Source organism: Microcaecilia unicolor, chromosome 1, assembly GCF_901765095.1.
Source record: "Microcaecilia unicolor chromosome 1, aMicUni1.1, whole genome shotgun sequence".
Taxonomy (NCBI): domain Eukaryota; kingdom Metazoa; phylum Chordata; class Amphibia; order Gymnophiona; family Siphonopidae; genus Microcaecilia; species Microcaecilia unicolor.
This window is the reverse complement of record NC_044031.1, coordinates 571,399,774-571,416,756: the sequence shown is the minus strand read 5'-3', so window position 1 is coordinate 571,416,756 and position 16,983 is coordinate 571,399,774. Positions and strand designations below refer to the sequence as shown.

At 43.4% G+C, this 16,983-nt stretch overlaps 1 protein-coding gene across 3 annotated transcripts in view; it reads left to right on the top strand.

Moving 5' to 3' along the window:
• Window positions 1-16,983, top strand: part of RAD21 (RAD21 cohesin complex component) — a 182,513-nt gene that overhangs the window by 70,309 nt on the left and 95,221 nt on the right. For all 3 annotated transcript variants that reach the window (XM_030218287.1, XM_030218270.1, XM_030218278.1), the window contains 3 exons: window positions 2,833-3,036; window positions 3,529-3,654; window positions 4,432-4,554. In XM_030218287.1, coding sequence (XP_030074147.1) covers window positions 2,833-3,036; window positions 3,529-3,654; window positions 4,432-4,554 — 453 coding nt within the window. The remainder of the gene's footprint in view (window positions 1-2,832; window positions 3,037-3,528; window positions 3,655-4,431; window positions 4,555-16,983) is intronic.

Here is a 16,983-nt window from a genome sequence, read left to right as displayed (position 1 = left end):
TCTCCGAGTCTGAGGACCCCTATCAGATTGAAAATCTACGGAAAAAACACATGCGACCACGACCAAACAAAGCCCCGCGACTAGACTGCCGAGGTCTATCCTCCGGAAGATGCGGGATCTTAGAATCCCCCAGGGACTGAACCAACTTATCCAACTCTTCACCAAATAAAAAGGAGCCTCTAAAGGGGAATTTACTTAATTTAGACTTGGAGGCCGCATCCGCCGACCAACCTTTCAACCAAAGAGAGCGACGGGCTGCGACCCCCAAGGCCAAGGACTTAGAAGAAGCCCTCAACAGATCATACAGAGCATCTGCTAAAAACGCAGAGTCCGTCTCAATCTTAGCCACTTCCACATCAATGGCTCCTAGATCATCGGAAGAGCGGTCCAAAACTCTTTCTGCCCAACGAAAACAAGCTCTGGCCACCAGAGAACCACAAACAGCCGCATGAACAGCCAGAGAAGAAACATGAAAACTATTTTTTAGAAGAGTGTCAAGTCTCCCGTCCATCGCGCAACGCCGTTCCGCCATCCACCGGAACCGTGTTGCGCTTGGTAACAGCCGAAACCACGGCATCTACCACCGGAAGCTTAAGTAAAGCTCTATCAGCCTCTGGCACAGGATAAAGGAGCTGCATCGACTTAGAGGGACAAAAGGCCGCATCCGGGACCTCCCATTGAGATTTAATAACTTCCCAAATATCTTGATGCATAGGGAAAGTTTTCGTGGAGGATCTGGAGCCCTTAACCAAAATATCCACCTTTCAGACCCCTGAGTCAGGAAGAGGATCCTCAAAATGCAAAGTAGAGGATACCATAGAAATGAGATCCTGCCAATCCTCTCTATGGAACACTCTAGCCACCGCAGGATCCTCCCCCTGAGTCAAAGGTACAGCGTCTGGATCTAGAGAGGAAGGATCTTCCCAAGAATTGTCCACTAATTCCTCTTCCTCCTCTAAAAGGGGCATATCATGATCCTGATTTGAAAGAGATTCCAATTGCATGTCCCAAACCCTAGGTCTCTTAGGAGGGAGGGTAGTAGTGACAGGCTCCTGTGACACTGCTGTACCACAATTGTCCCTCTGCATTAAAAACGCCTGATACATCTGTAGAACAAACTCAGGAGGAAACCCCCCTGCCTGAGAGCTGGCAGCCTGTAACATAACCCCCGATTCCATATCAGCTAAGGTCGCAGAGCTGCGCAAAGCAGACGGACCCTCTTCAGTAACAATCGGAGCTGGACTAAAAATGGCCGCCGTTCGCGCCAAAATTCCAGCACTACCCCCCGAATCTGAGGCTAACGCCGTCGCGGGTGAAGACGGACCAACTGCCAAAACGGACCCCAAAGTCGACAGAGGGAGAGGGGCAGAAGAAACATCAATTGCCGTGCAGTATTTACAAGCGCCTGAGGCATTAACGCCTGGACACTGTCATACAGCGCACCTCTTCAACTTCTCCGACATTTCAGAGGGAAAAAACGTGTACGCGCCGATGCGGTTCGCACGAGTTCCCTTCGAGGTAATTTCTAAATAAGTAAAGAATTCCCTACAAACGGCACTGCTAAAGCAAAAACAGCACTACTCTGAAAGAGGGCTGAAACAAAATGCTGCAGCTTTACTTTTCCGTTTTGTATCTGTCTCTCTCTCTTTTTTTTTTTTTTTTTACACAGCTGTATCACAGCCAACAAGGCATTCCCCTGCAATCAAACGGAGCTGTCTGCTCATTCAGTCAGTGGGGCAAGTTCTCTCGATTTTTTTTTTTTTTTTACACAACCTGGCTGCCTCTCCCAAAGGCAAAACACCTTTCCTCAGAAAGGGTGGCCCTTCCCTTCCTTTAATAATTTTGAGAGAATATTAGGGAGATGGGGAGGAGTGGGGGAGGGACCCGGGAACACCAGAGTGTGACACCCCAGAGGCTGACAACAGTAGAGAAACAGCATCAAAAAGCCTCTAATAAACTTCCCCAGGCACAGAAATAAACAAGAGAGAAAACCAGAATACCAATCTATATAAAGATAAATCCTATAAAGAGAGACTAATGGGCTCGCTTCCTACCTGCTGGGAGACTGAGAAAATACTGAGGCTAGGGTCACATGACCAGGGCTCTTATTGGCTCTCTAGAGTCAGAGTTTTTTTCTCAGTCTCCACCTGCTGGTAGGCGAGCACAACCCATCAGTCCAATCCTGGGCCGGTCCGGAGGGATTAAAGGAAAGCAAATTAGCAGGTAAGGTCTAATTTCTCCATGTTCATTGTTTTGAGTGAGCCTGGATGCTAGGGATGCCCCACATGTAAGAATAAACAGCCTGCTTGTCCTCAGAGAAAGTGAAGATACCTGTAGCAGGTATTCTCCGAGGACAGCAGGCTGATTGTTCTCACAATCCCTCCCACCTCCCCTTTGGAGTTATTTGTGATGCTTTTTGATTTAACTCAAGTATGCGCTCATTCAGTGGGTGGGACGTCAGTCCACGCATGTGCGGTGTGCGCTGCACGCGCATCAGAAGACTCTAGCAAAACGTTTTTGGTTTTGCTATGTCAAAATGCCAATTCCTGAGCCGACGCGGACGTCGACCCACGTGTGAGAATAATCAGCCTGCTGTCCTGGGAGAATACCTGCTACAGGTAAGTATTTTCACTATATATGCCGAACCAGCTATGTCCTGTTATAAAATGTAGTTTTACTCAACAGAATTGATGAATCTTTTGACTGTAAATTTGGGTGACTTGAGTCCTTAATGGATAATTGCTTTGGTGGATTGTAAATGCAGGTATAGTTCAAAATGCTGACACTTCATTCACTGAGCATTCACTTGTGCATTGTTGAACTTTTTTGCAGGTGATTTTGGGATGGATGATCGTGAAATTATGCGAGAAGGCAGTGCATTTGAAGATGATATGTTAGTAAGCACCAGTGCTTCTAATCTGTTGCTGGAACCTGAGCAGAGCACCAGTAATCTGAATGAGAAAAGCAATCATCTGGAGTATGAAGATCAGTATAAAGATGACAATTTTGGGGAAGGAAATGATGGTGGAATACTGGGTATGCTAATGACATCAGCACTTTGAAATGGTTAATTAAAATGTATTTGTTTTATGCTGCTATTGACAGTGTGCCTGTTAAACTAATGATACTGCTATCAAATATTCCAAGAAGGCAAAATCAAAGTCCCTTTCACATACTGCATTTTTGTTAAAACCTTTCTGAGTATTTCAACTTTAGTCATGGGGTGCTGATTTCATTTTATATACATACAATTTTTTTAAATAATTCAGTGTTTTTGCTGGAATTATCAGGAAGTTAGAATTCAGCTTTTAGCATTGCTTTTATTTTGCCAGAATTGTTCTTTTCACATAGTACTTTGTTTTGTACTTTGTTTTAGCCTGTCTTGGCTTTGTTCATTTAGTTCTTTAGATATTTTTTTTCTATGCTTAACCTTAAATTTGCACAGGAATTGAAGTGGTTTGATCCAGTTATGCTGGTTGTTTTCCTCTTGCCTCCTGCTGCTGTTCTATGTTTTCCATTATCTTACAGATGACAAACTTCTCAGTAATGATGGAGGAGGTATTTTTGATGACCCTCCTGCTCTTGCAGAAGGAGAAGTAATGATGCCAGAGCAGCCTGCACATGATGACGATATGGAAGAGGATAATGGATCAAGTAAGTAGCTTATTCCCTAACTGCTGACAAGTTTGTTATATTGAAATGCCCCTTCATTAGTATGTAGTTCTGGTAAATGTTTCTTTTTGTTGTTGTTGTTGTGATACTTGTTATATTTTCTGTTATTGATAATGATAGAAGATTGCTAGTAAGACTGTAAATATTTTATATCTTATTTGCAGCAATTGAAGACATAATTTTATTTCTGATTTTTATTGTCCATGAATTAGGGGTGTTATGCCACAAAGGCAAAAAAAAAATCAATTTTATATTTTTGGTCACCAAATAATGACTTCGAGTTAAGGAAAAGTTGTCCTAGTCAACTGCTCACAGAGCTACTTTTGGCTGTTTACAAAACCAAGTAGCTAGCTATGATTCCTGCCTTCCTATATTCAATATGTTACACAAAGGAGTATTTCATACACTGTCAGCTAGCACATTTGCTTATTTCCGATCTGAGGAAGAAGGGCGACCTTCGAAAGCTAATCAAGAAATGTATTAAGTTATGTCCAATAAAAAAGGTATCTTATTTTCTTTTCCATGTTTTATTTTGTTTGATTTCTATTGATAACATTTGTCACTGAAAATTCACATTTTCACTTTGTACTAGATATAGATGCAAAGGAGTATTTCCATGTATCACTGAAAAGTCACATTTTCACAAGTACAAAGGGCAGACCAAGTAGTCTTTTTCTGTTAACATCCATGCTTTTTTTTATATTAATGCCTCACATTTGAATTTAATTATTGTTAACTTTGGTTTTGGTCCTGTTTTAGTAGGAGGACCAGAGAGTCCTGACTCAGTAGATCCAGTTGAACCTTTACCAACTATGACTGATCAGACAACACTGGTGCCAAATGAAGAGGAAGCTTTTGCTCTAGAGCCTATTGATATCACTGGTAAGTGTATAAATTACAGGTTTGGTATAGTTGCAAAGCATAAGAGATCTTGAGCGGTAGAGTGGGATAAGTCTGCATGTTGATGAACTGAACTGTGTTTGCTGGCCAGAAAGTATGAACATGTTTCCTTGAAATTCAGAGGAAAAGCCCTGGTATGTTAAGTGACTTCATTTTTTAACTCTGTTCGCCATTTCCTACAGTAAATCTTTTTCCTACAGTAAGACTTTCTTAAAGATCTTGGTGTGAACGATTTGGTGTAGTAAGATGAAGTGTCTTGTGGAACACATGAACTTTGAAAATGAGGTTCAGAGAGATGATCAACTTACAGAGGGCATTCCATAATTGAGCCCTTGAGAACAAAAGCATCCCATTCTTGTTCCAAAAACTGTAAAGAAAGTAGTGAATGCATAAAAAGTCACTCACCAGACGGCAAAATTAGTTATGGATCAGTACATTGCTGAAGTAATACAAAAAGTGGACATGGCCCGCTTTTGCTCTGAAGGGCTCAGTTGGAGCATACATGGAAATTAAAGGAAGCTGTGAAAGATAAACTTGTTGCTCAGAAGTGGAAAGCTCCCAGATACCTGGCCAACTAAAATCTAATTGTTTCTAAGACACCACCATGGTCTTGTACATATCATGAGAGAGAGCTTGTTTATAAATTCACCTGCCCTCCCCAACCCCATAGAATGTTCCACACATTCCAGTAGTTAGGGAGAGACAAAGTGGACGCCACACTGATATGAGAAAATACTGATTTTATTCACTTACCAAGTTAGAAAAACAGTCTATAATAGTAGAGTCTATAATGCTTTTCTCATGGGAGATACACAGGATGCTTACAGATGCAATCTCTATGTACTTCTCTGACTAAGTCCAACTGACTCTCAGGTTATATACTTTTTTTTCTATCATATAATTCTAATAGTTGGCTAGCATTAGACCCGCCCCCAATATTGCTAAACATTGACTTTGACAGCTGATCAAGATTATTAGGGAGGTCCAGAGCAACATCATACCGATTAGAACTTTCCACTTACTTCACCAGAGCCCATTTCGCCAGCAACCTTTTATCTTATCTAACCAGACATCGAAACTGCAAAAAGCTAACCACATTCTTTCAGTAAACATGTTCCATGGAAAATTTCCTCATGTTCCTGTAACCGCAAAGCCTGTCAGCTTAGCTTGTCACAAGAGCTTATGTGCCTCAGGGTCACATAGAGGCTAAGCTTTTTAGACTAAACTGTCAGCTTCAGGCTTCAGGACCAAACCAAGAAGAAAACACTCCCTCCCCTACCCACCCGTCCCAACCTCCCCTACCCCCACCCCCCCTTAGCTTTCACAGTGATTCAGGAAAGGCTCCCATATGGCTTCCCACTTCGCCTCCGTAGGGCCTCGCATAGCTCAAAGTCTGTCAATTTCACATATGAACCATAGTTTGTTTAACCATCGTGTCAACGGAGGAACACACGGAGATTTCCAATAGGCCGCAAGCACAACTCTCGCTGCCACCATAGCCTGCCTTGTCAATAAGGCCTGCAACCCAGACAGGCCCGGAAGTCTTTTAGCAAATACGAAAAACTCTGGAGACCACTTAATAGGCCTTCGGAGCCAAGTCTGCAATCTGTGTTGAATTGCTTTCCAATAGGCCCTAATTTTGAAGCAAGTCCACCAAATGTGTCCCATCGTACCCTTTTGACCACAGCCACGCCAACACAGTGGTGAAACTCCAGGAAACATATGATGTAATCTAACCGGAGTCAAATACCACCGGTAAAGCACTTTTTAAGTACGTTCTCCTGAAACGGAACTGAAATGGAAATCTTAGACCAAATCTCAAAAAGTTGCCAATCCCCCTCCTCAATAATCACGCCCAGTTCCTGGTGCCACCGCTCCCTATGTACTTGAGTAGAGCCCAGCCGCTCACGCAGAAAAGAATACAAACAGGTAATTAGGCCTCTGGTATGTTTGGAGTCTTCACATAAGTCCTCAATGAACATATTCTCTCGCACTATGATAGCTTGGATTTCCCTAGAGCTAAGAAAATGCCTCAACTGGTAATAAGCAAACAACTCATTAGGCAAGATTGGATATTGCTGCTGAAGAGAATCAGAAGAAAGTAAACAACCATCATCAAACATCTGAACCCATTCCACCAAACCTAGAGATTGCCACCGAAGAAAGGGCCCTGAGGAGATACCTGGAGGAAAGAGTGGATTATTAGCGATCGGCGAGAGTTTAGATAAAACCCCACCCTGCCTTACGAACAGCCCATCCCAATAGAAAAAGGTAGACACAATCGAGGGACACAAATCCCCACACAAGGATCTATATTTACGAGGAAGCCACATCATGGCACGAAGCGGGCAAGATCCCACCTCCGCCTAGTTTCACCCATAGCTTATGAGGATGATCCTGAAACCACTCAAAAGCCGCTCTCGCTTGGGCAGCCTTGTAGTACCACAGAACATTAGGGACCCCCCAACCCTCCCCTCCTCCTATCCTTGTCCAATAGGGCCCTAGGCAAGCGAGGACAGTTATTGGCCCATACAAAGCAAACCAATTTATCCTGCACCCCTGCCAGAAAACCCCTGGAAATCCTAATAGAGAGAACTTGGAAAAGGTACATCAGTCGCGGCAAAATATTCATCTTGAGCACCGCTATTCTACCCAACCAAGACAGACCTGTTGTGTCCCATCTCTCTAGATCTCTGTAGATAACCTTCAAAAGAGGCGGATAATTAGCTAGGAACAGATCAGAGAAGTTAGAAGTAATAGTGACCCCCAGATAAACTATACCATCCTTTACCCATTTAAAAGAAAAGGATTGCTGAAGTGACTCCAAAGACCTGGTGAGGTATACCAATCGCGAGGGCCTCTGATTTACTCACATTTAATCTGAAACGGGAAATTGCAGAATATAATGACAATGCTTTCAGCAGATTTGGTAAGGAGATTAGTGGTTTTGTCAAGGAGAGAAGCACGTCGTCCGCAAATAACGCCAATTTGTAGTCCCGCTTATCCACCTGGATACCAGAGATGTTAGGGTTTGCCCTAATGTACATAGGAAGGGGTTCCATGACCAATGCAAATAACAATGGCAAAAGGGGGCACCCCTGTTGAGTTCCCCTAGACAAAGAAAACATCTGAGAATTACCACCATTAACGCGAACACACGCCCTAGGTGAATTATATAAAGCCTTTATCCATCTACAAAAACCCCCACCTATTCCAAAACGATCCAGCACTTGGAACATTAAAAGGCCAATGAACTCTGTCAAAGGCCTTTTCAGCATCCAAGCCCAATAAGCAAACAGGCAGGTTCAATTTCTTAGAAACATGAATCAAATTGACCATTCGACAAATATTATCCATTGCCTGTCTGGGATAAACCCTGTTTGATCAGGATGGATTAAGCAAGGCAATACATTTGCAAGGCGGTTAGCAAGAACCTTAGCCAAAATTTTTATATCCAAATTTAATATAGAAATAGGGCGGTATGATGTGCATTCCATCGTATCCTTTCCAGGCTTAGGAATAGTTGCTATCCAAGCTTCCATCATAGAAAGAGGGAATTCATTGCCTATTAAAATCTCATTAATAATCTCTGTCAAAATTGGAGCCAGTTCCCCTCGAAATACCTTATAAAAATCATTCCGTCAAGCCCCGGTGATTTACCTGTAGGAAGAGCTTTAATCAGAGACCTCCTCGACTGTAACCCGCCTATCTAGTGCCTCCCTCTGTGCTACTGATAGCTTAGGAAACGAGCATGCCCCCAAGAATTTATTTGTCGCTTCAGGATTTGGCGCTAGATCAGATGTGTAAAGCAGTTGATAAAAGGACTGAAACTTATCTCTGATCTGCTTTAAATTGGTCAACGTCTTGCCCGCCCCATCTCGCACTTTGAGAATAGTCCTATCACCCTAGATTCTTAATTTAACCGCCAAGGCCCTACTTGGTTTATTACTAAAGACATAATTCGTGTGCTTCTGCTGATCATTGAGAAATTGTAGCTGATCTGAATATATTTGGTCCAATTTCATACGGAACACTTGAATTTCCCTCAAACATTTTACAGAGTGAGACGATTTATACCTCTCAGTAAGAAGATTCAATTGCATTAAACACCTGGCAACCTCAGCCCTTTGTTGTCTGGCCCTAAAGCTGGCTTTTTGAAGAAAATAACCCCTAGAAACCGCCTTCAACGCATCCCAGGCAACCCCCAAAGATAGACCCGAATCCATATTAAGCTCTAAATAATCTTTTAAGATATTTCGGTAACCTGCTAAAAGTTCCTCCTCCTTTAACAAAGTAGTATTCAGTGACCATCTCCTCTCCCTCTCCTCCCCACAAAGCGAAGGAAGACAGACCCAAACTGGTGCATGATCCGACAAGGTAGCTATCCCAATATCTGAAGTCCATCCAGCGTGAGTCAATGAGACATCAACAAAAATATAGTCAATTCGGGAGTAAGTATCATGTGAGTGGGAATAGAACGAGTAATCCCTAGCCCCCGGATGAGAAACATGCCAGACATCAGAAACACCCAAGTCTCTAGCAAACTTGTTCAAGGCCTGAGAAATCATGACATCAACTCCCGGGGGTACCCCTGACCTATCCAACGCCAGATGTTGCGTGGCATTAAAGTCCCCCCCAACAACAACTTTCCCCGAAGGACAGGATGTAAAGTGTCCCACCAATTAGGTCAGGAACCCGCTCTGCACCTCATTAGGAGCATATATTGAAGCTAAAGTTACTGCCATTTCACCCAACAATACGCTCAAAATCAAAAAACGCCCCTTCCTGTCTCGCTTCGTCTTCACCACCTGATGCTGTACTGAGGAGTGACATATACACACAAACCAGGACTTTTAGCCACCAACTCAAACAGAGTGCTTGAAACAGTTCACACCAGTATAATATAATAGAAATTTTTGTGTATGTACAGTACCCTCGGATATTTACCACTATTACTACAGTCAATAATGCTGCTACAAAGTGGCATAGCACTTCTTTCATCGGGTAACTCTAACAAATTTTTTTGGGGAGCAACATATGCTCATTTTTTTTCATGCTTCCCAATCACCTCAGTGCTATAAAATCGCTTATCACTTTTAAAAATATATATACTAGGTGAAAACTGTGCACTTATCTTGACAAATTCTTGCCTCGCTGGCAGAACTATCTTGCCTCGCTGAAACATTCATCAATTGCCTTCCCCTGAAAGCGCCCGACTCCGCGGGGTTTCGGTCACTTTCCTTGTTGATTGCTTGAGAAAAAAAGAATGAGGAAGAAAAGAATTATGCAGCCTTAACCCTTGTCCCTGAGGAAAGTGATTGAAACCCCGCGGAGTAATAGTGGTAAATATCTGAGGGTACTCTACATACACAAAAATTTCTATTATATTATACTGGTGTGAACTGTTTCAAGCACTCTCTTTGAGTTGGTGGCTAAAAGTCCTGGTTTGTGTGTATATGTCATTGGATGTTACCAGAGATACATAATAACTTAGTAGATGACGGCAGAAAAAGACCTGCAAGGTCCATCCAGTCTGCCCAACAAGACATCTCATGTGTGCTACTTTTTGTGTATACCCTACTTTGATTTGTACCTATGCTCTTCAGGGCACAGACCGTATAAGTCTGCCCAGCACTATCCCCGCCTCCCACCACCGGCTCTGGCACAGACCGTATAAGTCTGCCCAGCACTATCCCTGCCTCCTAACCTCCAGTCCCGCCTCCCACCACTGGCTCTGGCACAGACCGTATAAGTCTGCACAGCACCAGCCCCGCCTCCCACTACCGGCTCTGCTATCCAATCTCGGTTAAGCTTCTGAGGATCCATTGATACTGATATTGTGGATTCGTACTGAGGAGTGAAGCAGTATGGCCACCCACTGTTTCTTGGATCCATCTATTGCTGATGAACAGAAAACATAGGGGTATTGAGGATGGGATAAAAACTTTTTGTGGTCCCTGCGCAGATGTGTCTCCTGAAGAAACACCACCTGTAGCTGAAAGTGAATTAGTTTAAACAATTTCTGGCGCTTTTGTGTAAAATTCAGGCCTTTCACATTTTAAGACAACAATTTTAAGTCTCCAGTCATTTCAAACCTCTACCAGGCAGGTACAAAATACACACAGTTAACCAAGGGAGTTCCCCCAATTCCATCAAAGAAACAGTTCAAATTTCCCCAAAGATACCCAACCCACGCCCTACCCTACCACCCATCCTACCTCTCCCCCCCATCCTAAACCCCTGCAAAGTCATACCCCCACCAGACAGAACCATAATGCCCTGAATGGGAAAACCCAGAAGTACCCCACTTAGACCAAACGGGCCCCAAGCCTCTCTCACACACCCCAATAACACCCCCCCACTCGAACTTTATTCACCCTACCTCGTGTCATCCACCCACCCTCCAGAACCCGTACCACACTCATACTGCCACAACATCAAGTAGCTCTTAAGGACAAATGAAAGAACTAGTAAACCAAGTCAAACTTGTCACCACTTTAGCTGACACCTGCATCTGAGAAACAGTTCGATCAGTCATGGCTTGGCTCCCTGTTTCTTGGACTTCTGAGGAACTCTCTTCCACTTCTGCAACTGCGCTCTTGTCGAAGGAGCCAAGTCTTCCAGAGGTGCCACTGCTGAAGTCAAACCTACTTCATGCAAAAACCTCCACGCTTCAGCAAGCCTGCGAAACCTGAGCTGCTTGCCACTATACAGGAAGCACAGAGCAAAAGGGAAAGACCATCTATAGGAGATCTTCTCTTTTTGCAAGATTTCCAACACAGGTCTCATCACACGCCTCTTTGTTAAGGTAAACAAAGACAGATCCTGGAACACAGACACCCTAGCCTCAATTCCAATGGCGGATTTTGGCGCGCTTTAAGCCACACTTTCTCCTTGAACACATATGAAGAAAATCTCACAATTATGTCTCTGGGTCTGTTATCTTTAGATTTCCCAAGTGATCTGTGTGCTTGATCCAACAGAATTTCCTCTGGCTCCAGTTGTTCTCCCAGAACCTTCTCATATAACGATCTCACAATTGTAGGCACATCCTCCATATTAGCATTTTCAGGGACCCCACGGAACCTGAGGTTTTGTCTCCTACCTTGGTTCTCCAGGTCGTCAGTTTTATATTGTAATTCCTCAGTCTGTTCGGTCAACTGCAAAAAACGAGCATCCACTGCCTCAGCTCTCTCTGCCTGCTCGTCCGCACACTCCTCCAGTGCCTCGACCCTGCCCCCAAGCTCGCGGAGATCAAGGCTAATGGCATCCATATGTTCAAGGATTTCTAATTTTGACGCCTTAATCTCCACACAAATTTCCTCCAAGCATTTGGCCAGCTCTTTAGGAAAGCCTATTTTGGGTGCGGATTGCTGCAACTGTACATTTGAAGAGGCAGAATCGGACCCCGATGAACGCCCCGGAGCTGGCGACACGTGTCTCAAGCAGCCCTTCACCAGCTGCTGCGCCGAACAGCGCTCACCATCTCGTGACTGGGACGCCGGAGTTTTGCTCATAATGTACCCAGGCTCAGCACAAGTCCCAAGAAGCTACCCCGATACAAAAACAGGATCGGGTGTCCGCAGATGGAGCAATTTTAAAGCAGGGAAGCGCGGAGCTAGGGACTCAAGCGTCCATTTAGTCTCGTGACGTCACTTCCGGTCTCGGCTTTAACTATCTTTACTAGAAAAGATAAGTTAGCAATAGGCCTGTAATTAGAAGGGTCAGTAATTGGATGTTTGAGGTCTTTAATTTTAGGGTAGATAGTATTCTTCCAGTTTTGAGGGACTACTCTAGTAGACAGAGTGTGATCATAGAATGGAGAAAAGGAAGTTAGGAGTGTTTTGGTTTTACTAAAGTGGAGGGTAGGGGGATCCAAAGAGGTAGAGCTAGGTCGCATCTGAGAAATTGTTTTAGCAAGCTCAAACGAAGAGGGATATGGAAATCTGACAAAGTATTGCGGGACATAGAAGATATAGGAGGTGAGGTGGAAGATGATATGGGACAGGTAGAGAAGCTGGCACAAAGTGTGTCAATTTTGGATTTGAAAAGGGTAGCCAAAAGTTGAGCTGGTGGATGGAGGTTATCTACTTGACCTGTGGAGCTATTAAAATGTAGTAAGAGACTTAAGGGTTCGGTACATAGTTGCAGTATTAGGAGCTTTTACAACTTCATTTGAGTAGTAGGATTTTTTTTGGCAGTAAGAATTGCTTTCTTTCATGAATGGGTCAGTAGCTTGTAACTATGGAGTGTAGTATTGGCAAACAAATCCATTTCCTTTCTGCTTGACATAGTTGTCGTCTGAGGTGTTGTAGGTCTGATGAACACCAAGGTTCAGAGTGACGTAAAGAACAGGGAGCAGAGAGTTCTACTAGAGAGGCAAGCGAATTGTAAACTCTGGTCAATTCCAAAGAGCTGTTTGTTCATCCAAAGCAAGGGTAGTGAAAGAAGATATTTCTAATTTTAAATTATCAGAAAGAAGGGAGGATGTAATTTTAGAGAGGAGGACGTGTTTTTAGATGAGATGGAAGATGCTGGGAAGTTAGCAAGGTTGAAGAATACAAGGAGGTGATGTGACCAAGCAAGTAGATTAAGGGAAGTGATAGAAAAGGTACCAGTATCTAAGATTAATGAGGGGATCAGATCCAAAATATGGCTATCTATGTGGGTAGGCAAAAGTACATACTGGGTTAAACTGAGATCTAAAATAAGATTGTTGAAAGCAAATGGTGTGGGGTGTTTTTATCTAAGTGAATGTTGAAATCACCCAGAATGATGGGATGAGTGTGATTTAAGACAAAATTCAATTAAAAGGGAGCAAAGTAAGCTATATGAGGCAGCAGAAATAGGTGGAGGAAGATAAATAAGTCTACTGGAATGGGACCAGTGAGGTGGAATTGGAGAGCCTCAATGGGAGCAAGGGAATGACATCACATCAAGAGAGGCTTACCTTAGACGAGAAAATCAGTGCTAGACACCCTCCCCCCCCCCCCCCCCCCCCCCACAATGATTAGGATGATTCTGATACAGATATGAATAGCCAGGTGGTACTTTCTGATTTATGTACAAAACATCAGAGTCAATTATACAAAGAATATCTAGGTACAACTGGGTAATAAGGTCACGGATGAGGAAGTGTTTATTACATAATGACTGGCAATTTAAAAAGCTGGTATGAATTGGAGAATCAGACTGATGAGAAGTAGAGGGAGGGAGAGATGGGGTAGTAGGAGGAATAGGGACTAGAAACCTGGTAGAGAGGAGGGGGGTTTAAGGAGTCTGGAAGATCGGCATTCCCCAATCACCGGAATTGAGCCAAGACACATGTAAGGAACCGAAAGAAGAAGCAGAATAAGGGGACACTGTAAAGCTATAAATGTCCTACCCATGGTGTTGAAAGTAGAGTGCACGAAGAAGCATGCCTGCTCCTGTGGCGTGCGCCGCTAAGCAGTAGAGTAAAGAAGGATACTGACGGTGACATGGTCAGTGAGGCGGGAGCAAAGTGGAGACTAACTGCCGCATTCATGGGGGTCCTAGAGGGAGATTCAGTGCAGGTACCTGGAAGACTATTCAGACAGCACAGTTTTCAGTCACACAGTAATCCAAGGCTAAAGACAAAAAGCCTTATCTTTCTTTTTTTTTCTTTGACAGCCTAGTAGGTAGGGATTCCCATTAGTGCGGACATTTGTTCCTGCTTGTCTTTGGACAAGGTGAAATTAGTTACCTGTAGCAGATATTTTCCAAGGACAGTAAGATGAATATTCCCCCTGGTTCGTCCACCTCCCCTTGAAGTTGAATTCTGTAGCTTTAGTATTAGGCTGGCATGGCCGCACAACAACAACAGGCAGGAAGGAGTGTGCTTGTAAGGTGCGTCACCCTCAAAGGCTTCCACAAGTTACTGGAGAGTGGTTCCCACACAGGGCTCTGTCGGATGGCGTCACCTATCATTGTGGGTATTCATCCTGCTGTCCTAGGAGAACACCTGTGTGGCAAAACAGAGGACTTATGTCTGTTATTTAATAAGTTGCTGTATGACATCTTTTTTCCCTCAGTGCATTTCCCTTTATTGGCTAGCAGGTGGTGCCTGTCCTGTGCTTTAAAGCTGCAGCTGTTTTCCTTTCAGCTTATCTTCCACAGGAAGTGAGGAAACATCTGAGGGAAAATAATCTGCACTGTCATTAGCCAAATACCCTTGATGTTAAAGCTCTGAGCCCTGATTGGCCCCAAAGTGCAAGATCCGGCCAGAATGTGCTGGAATCCCTCATACTCTTTTTTTTTTTTTTTTTTTTTTTTGTTACATTTTATCCCGCGCTTTCCCACTCATGGCAGGCTCAATGCGGTGGGCAATGGAGGGTTAAGTGACTTGCCCAGAGTCACAAGGAGCTACCTATGCCGGGAATCGAACTCAGTTCCTCAGTTCCCCAGGACCAAAGTCCACCACCCTAACCACTAGGCCACTCCTCCACCTCCACAATACAAGGGTTATAATAAATGTCAGTAGATCTTACTTAGTTGACCTGCTTCAATTAGACTACTACAAATCTTATATCTAAATCAAAAATACATTATTCTTTATTACAAAAAATATTAAACATCACCATCAAATCCCACATTTCCCACATCAAGTCCCATAAAATAGTCCGTTATGTAAGCGATAAAGTCCACAATTTCCAACTTCTTACAACTCCTGTTGAATATGATCTTTGCTTTCACCATCAATTATGAACGTGAGCACAAATCTCACTCTCGAAATCTCACAAGTATAATCCAATCCACTTGGTACTTGACCCGTCGCTCTTCACAGGAGCACTAATACTTAAACGGATCTTCACCTCCACTGCATAACCAAAGGCTTGACCAGACCCGACGTGGTTTTCACATACATTCTTCACTTTCATGTTTTCTCAACACCGGCCGTGTTTCAATCTCTTCATCAGGAGACCCTTCACAAAACATTCACAATGACAATCCATACTAATACAAATATAATTATATCATATTTAAAACATCATATTGCCCATACCTTATATAGCCTTTCAAAATTGCCTGGAATGCCAAGGAGTTCCCCCAATATGTGGCTCACCGCACTGCTGATCAGATGAATCTACCTTCACTCTCAGCCACTTTTTATAGTGTCATCAGTAATGGCCAATCTACTTCCTTGTTCAACCCGTTGGGCTCCACCGTGTCCCAGTTGTAAATCATCCTTTGTTCCCTCTTAATGAGCTCCCGCTCGCAATTTCGTCCACCTCCCTTTCAACAAAGCAGAACCACAAACCGCAAATCCTCCACAGTGTGTCCCAATTGTGTCCAGTGAGAAACCAATGGTGTATCAATTTTTTGCAATCTAACATTGCTCAAGTGCTGGGCAATACGCACCTTGATTTTTCGAGTTGTCTCCCCAATATTCCAAAAGGAACAAGGACATCGTATCCCATATATGACATTAATTGTGTTACAATCAGACCGTGCTCTTAGATAAAATTATTTTCCCATCGTCTGAACCCATATTTGATCCGTGCATAGAGCGTACTTGCAATATACACAAGCCCCGCACTGTGTATGCCCCCACGGCTCATCCTGTCCCGTTTGTAATGTCAATCTCTTCTTCGACAAAATCTCCCCTAAATTCCTATCTCGGGTACAAGAGAACCGTGGCTGCACACACGACGACGGATGTAGAGACAACGTTGGCCAATGTCTCAAAATCTGCTGGATGGATTTAGTTTGCTTAAAAAACGGCAGAACACAGTTGAATCGATCATCGGAATTACGTTCTACCCTCTGTGTCTCATTCAACCAGCATTGATGCACATGCTTAGCCCTTTTGTACGCAGCTTTAATAGCATACTGGGGATAACCCTGCTCTCAAAACCTCTCTGTCAATAACCGAGCTTGTTGAGTATATCTGGCTTGATCCGAACTCAACCTCTTAATTCTTAAAAATTGTCCCATAGGAATACTCTCTTTTAACTTCAGTGGATGATGACTATTGAAATGCTAAATTGTATTTCTATCAGTTGGTTTGCGATAGACCCCAGTGACAAATCGACCATCACTATAAACACTATGTCCTGAAATTGGACCGATAACCCTACTGCCTGCCCAACGAACTGAATGTTGACTTCACAGTTATTTAAATGCCGCACAAAGTTCTGCAGCTCTTGTTCAGACCTTGACCATATAACAAAAACGTCGTCAATGTATCTCTTCCAGGCTATGAGATGATCTATCACACAGCCGGAGGGATACACAAATATAGTTTCAAAATCTGCCATATAAAGGCAGACCGCCTTGGGGGCAAGTTAAAAGAGAGTATTCCTATGGGACAATTTTTAAGAATTAAGAGGTTGAGTTCGGATCAAGCCAGATATACTCAACAAGCTCGGTTATTGACAGAGAGATTTCGAG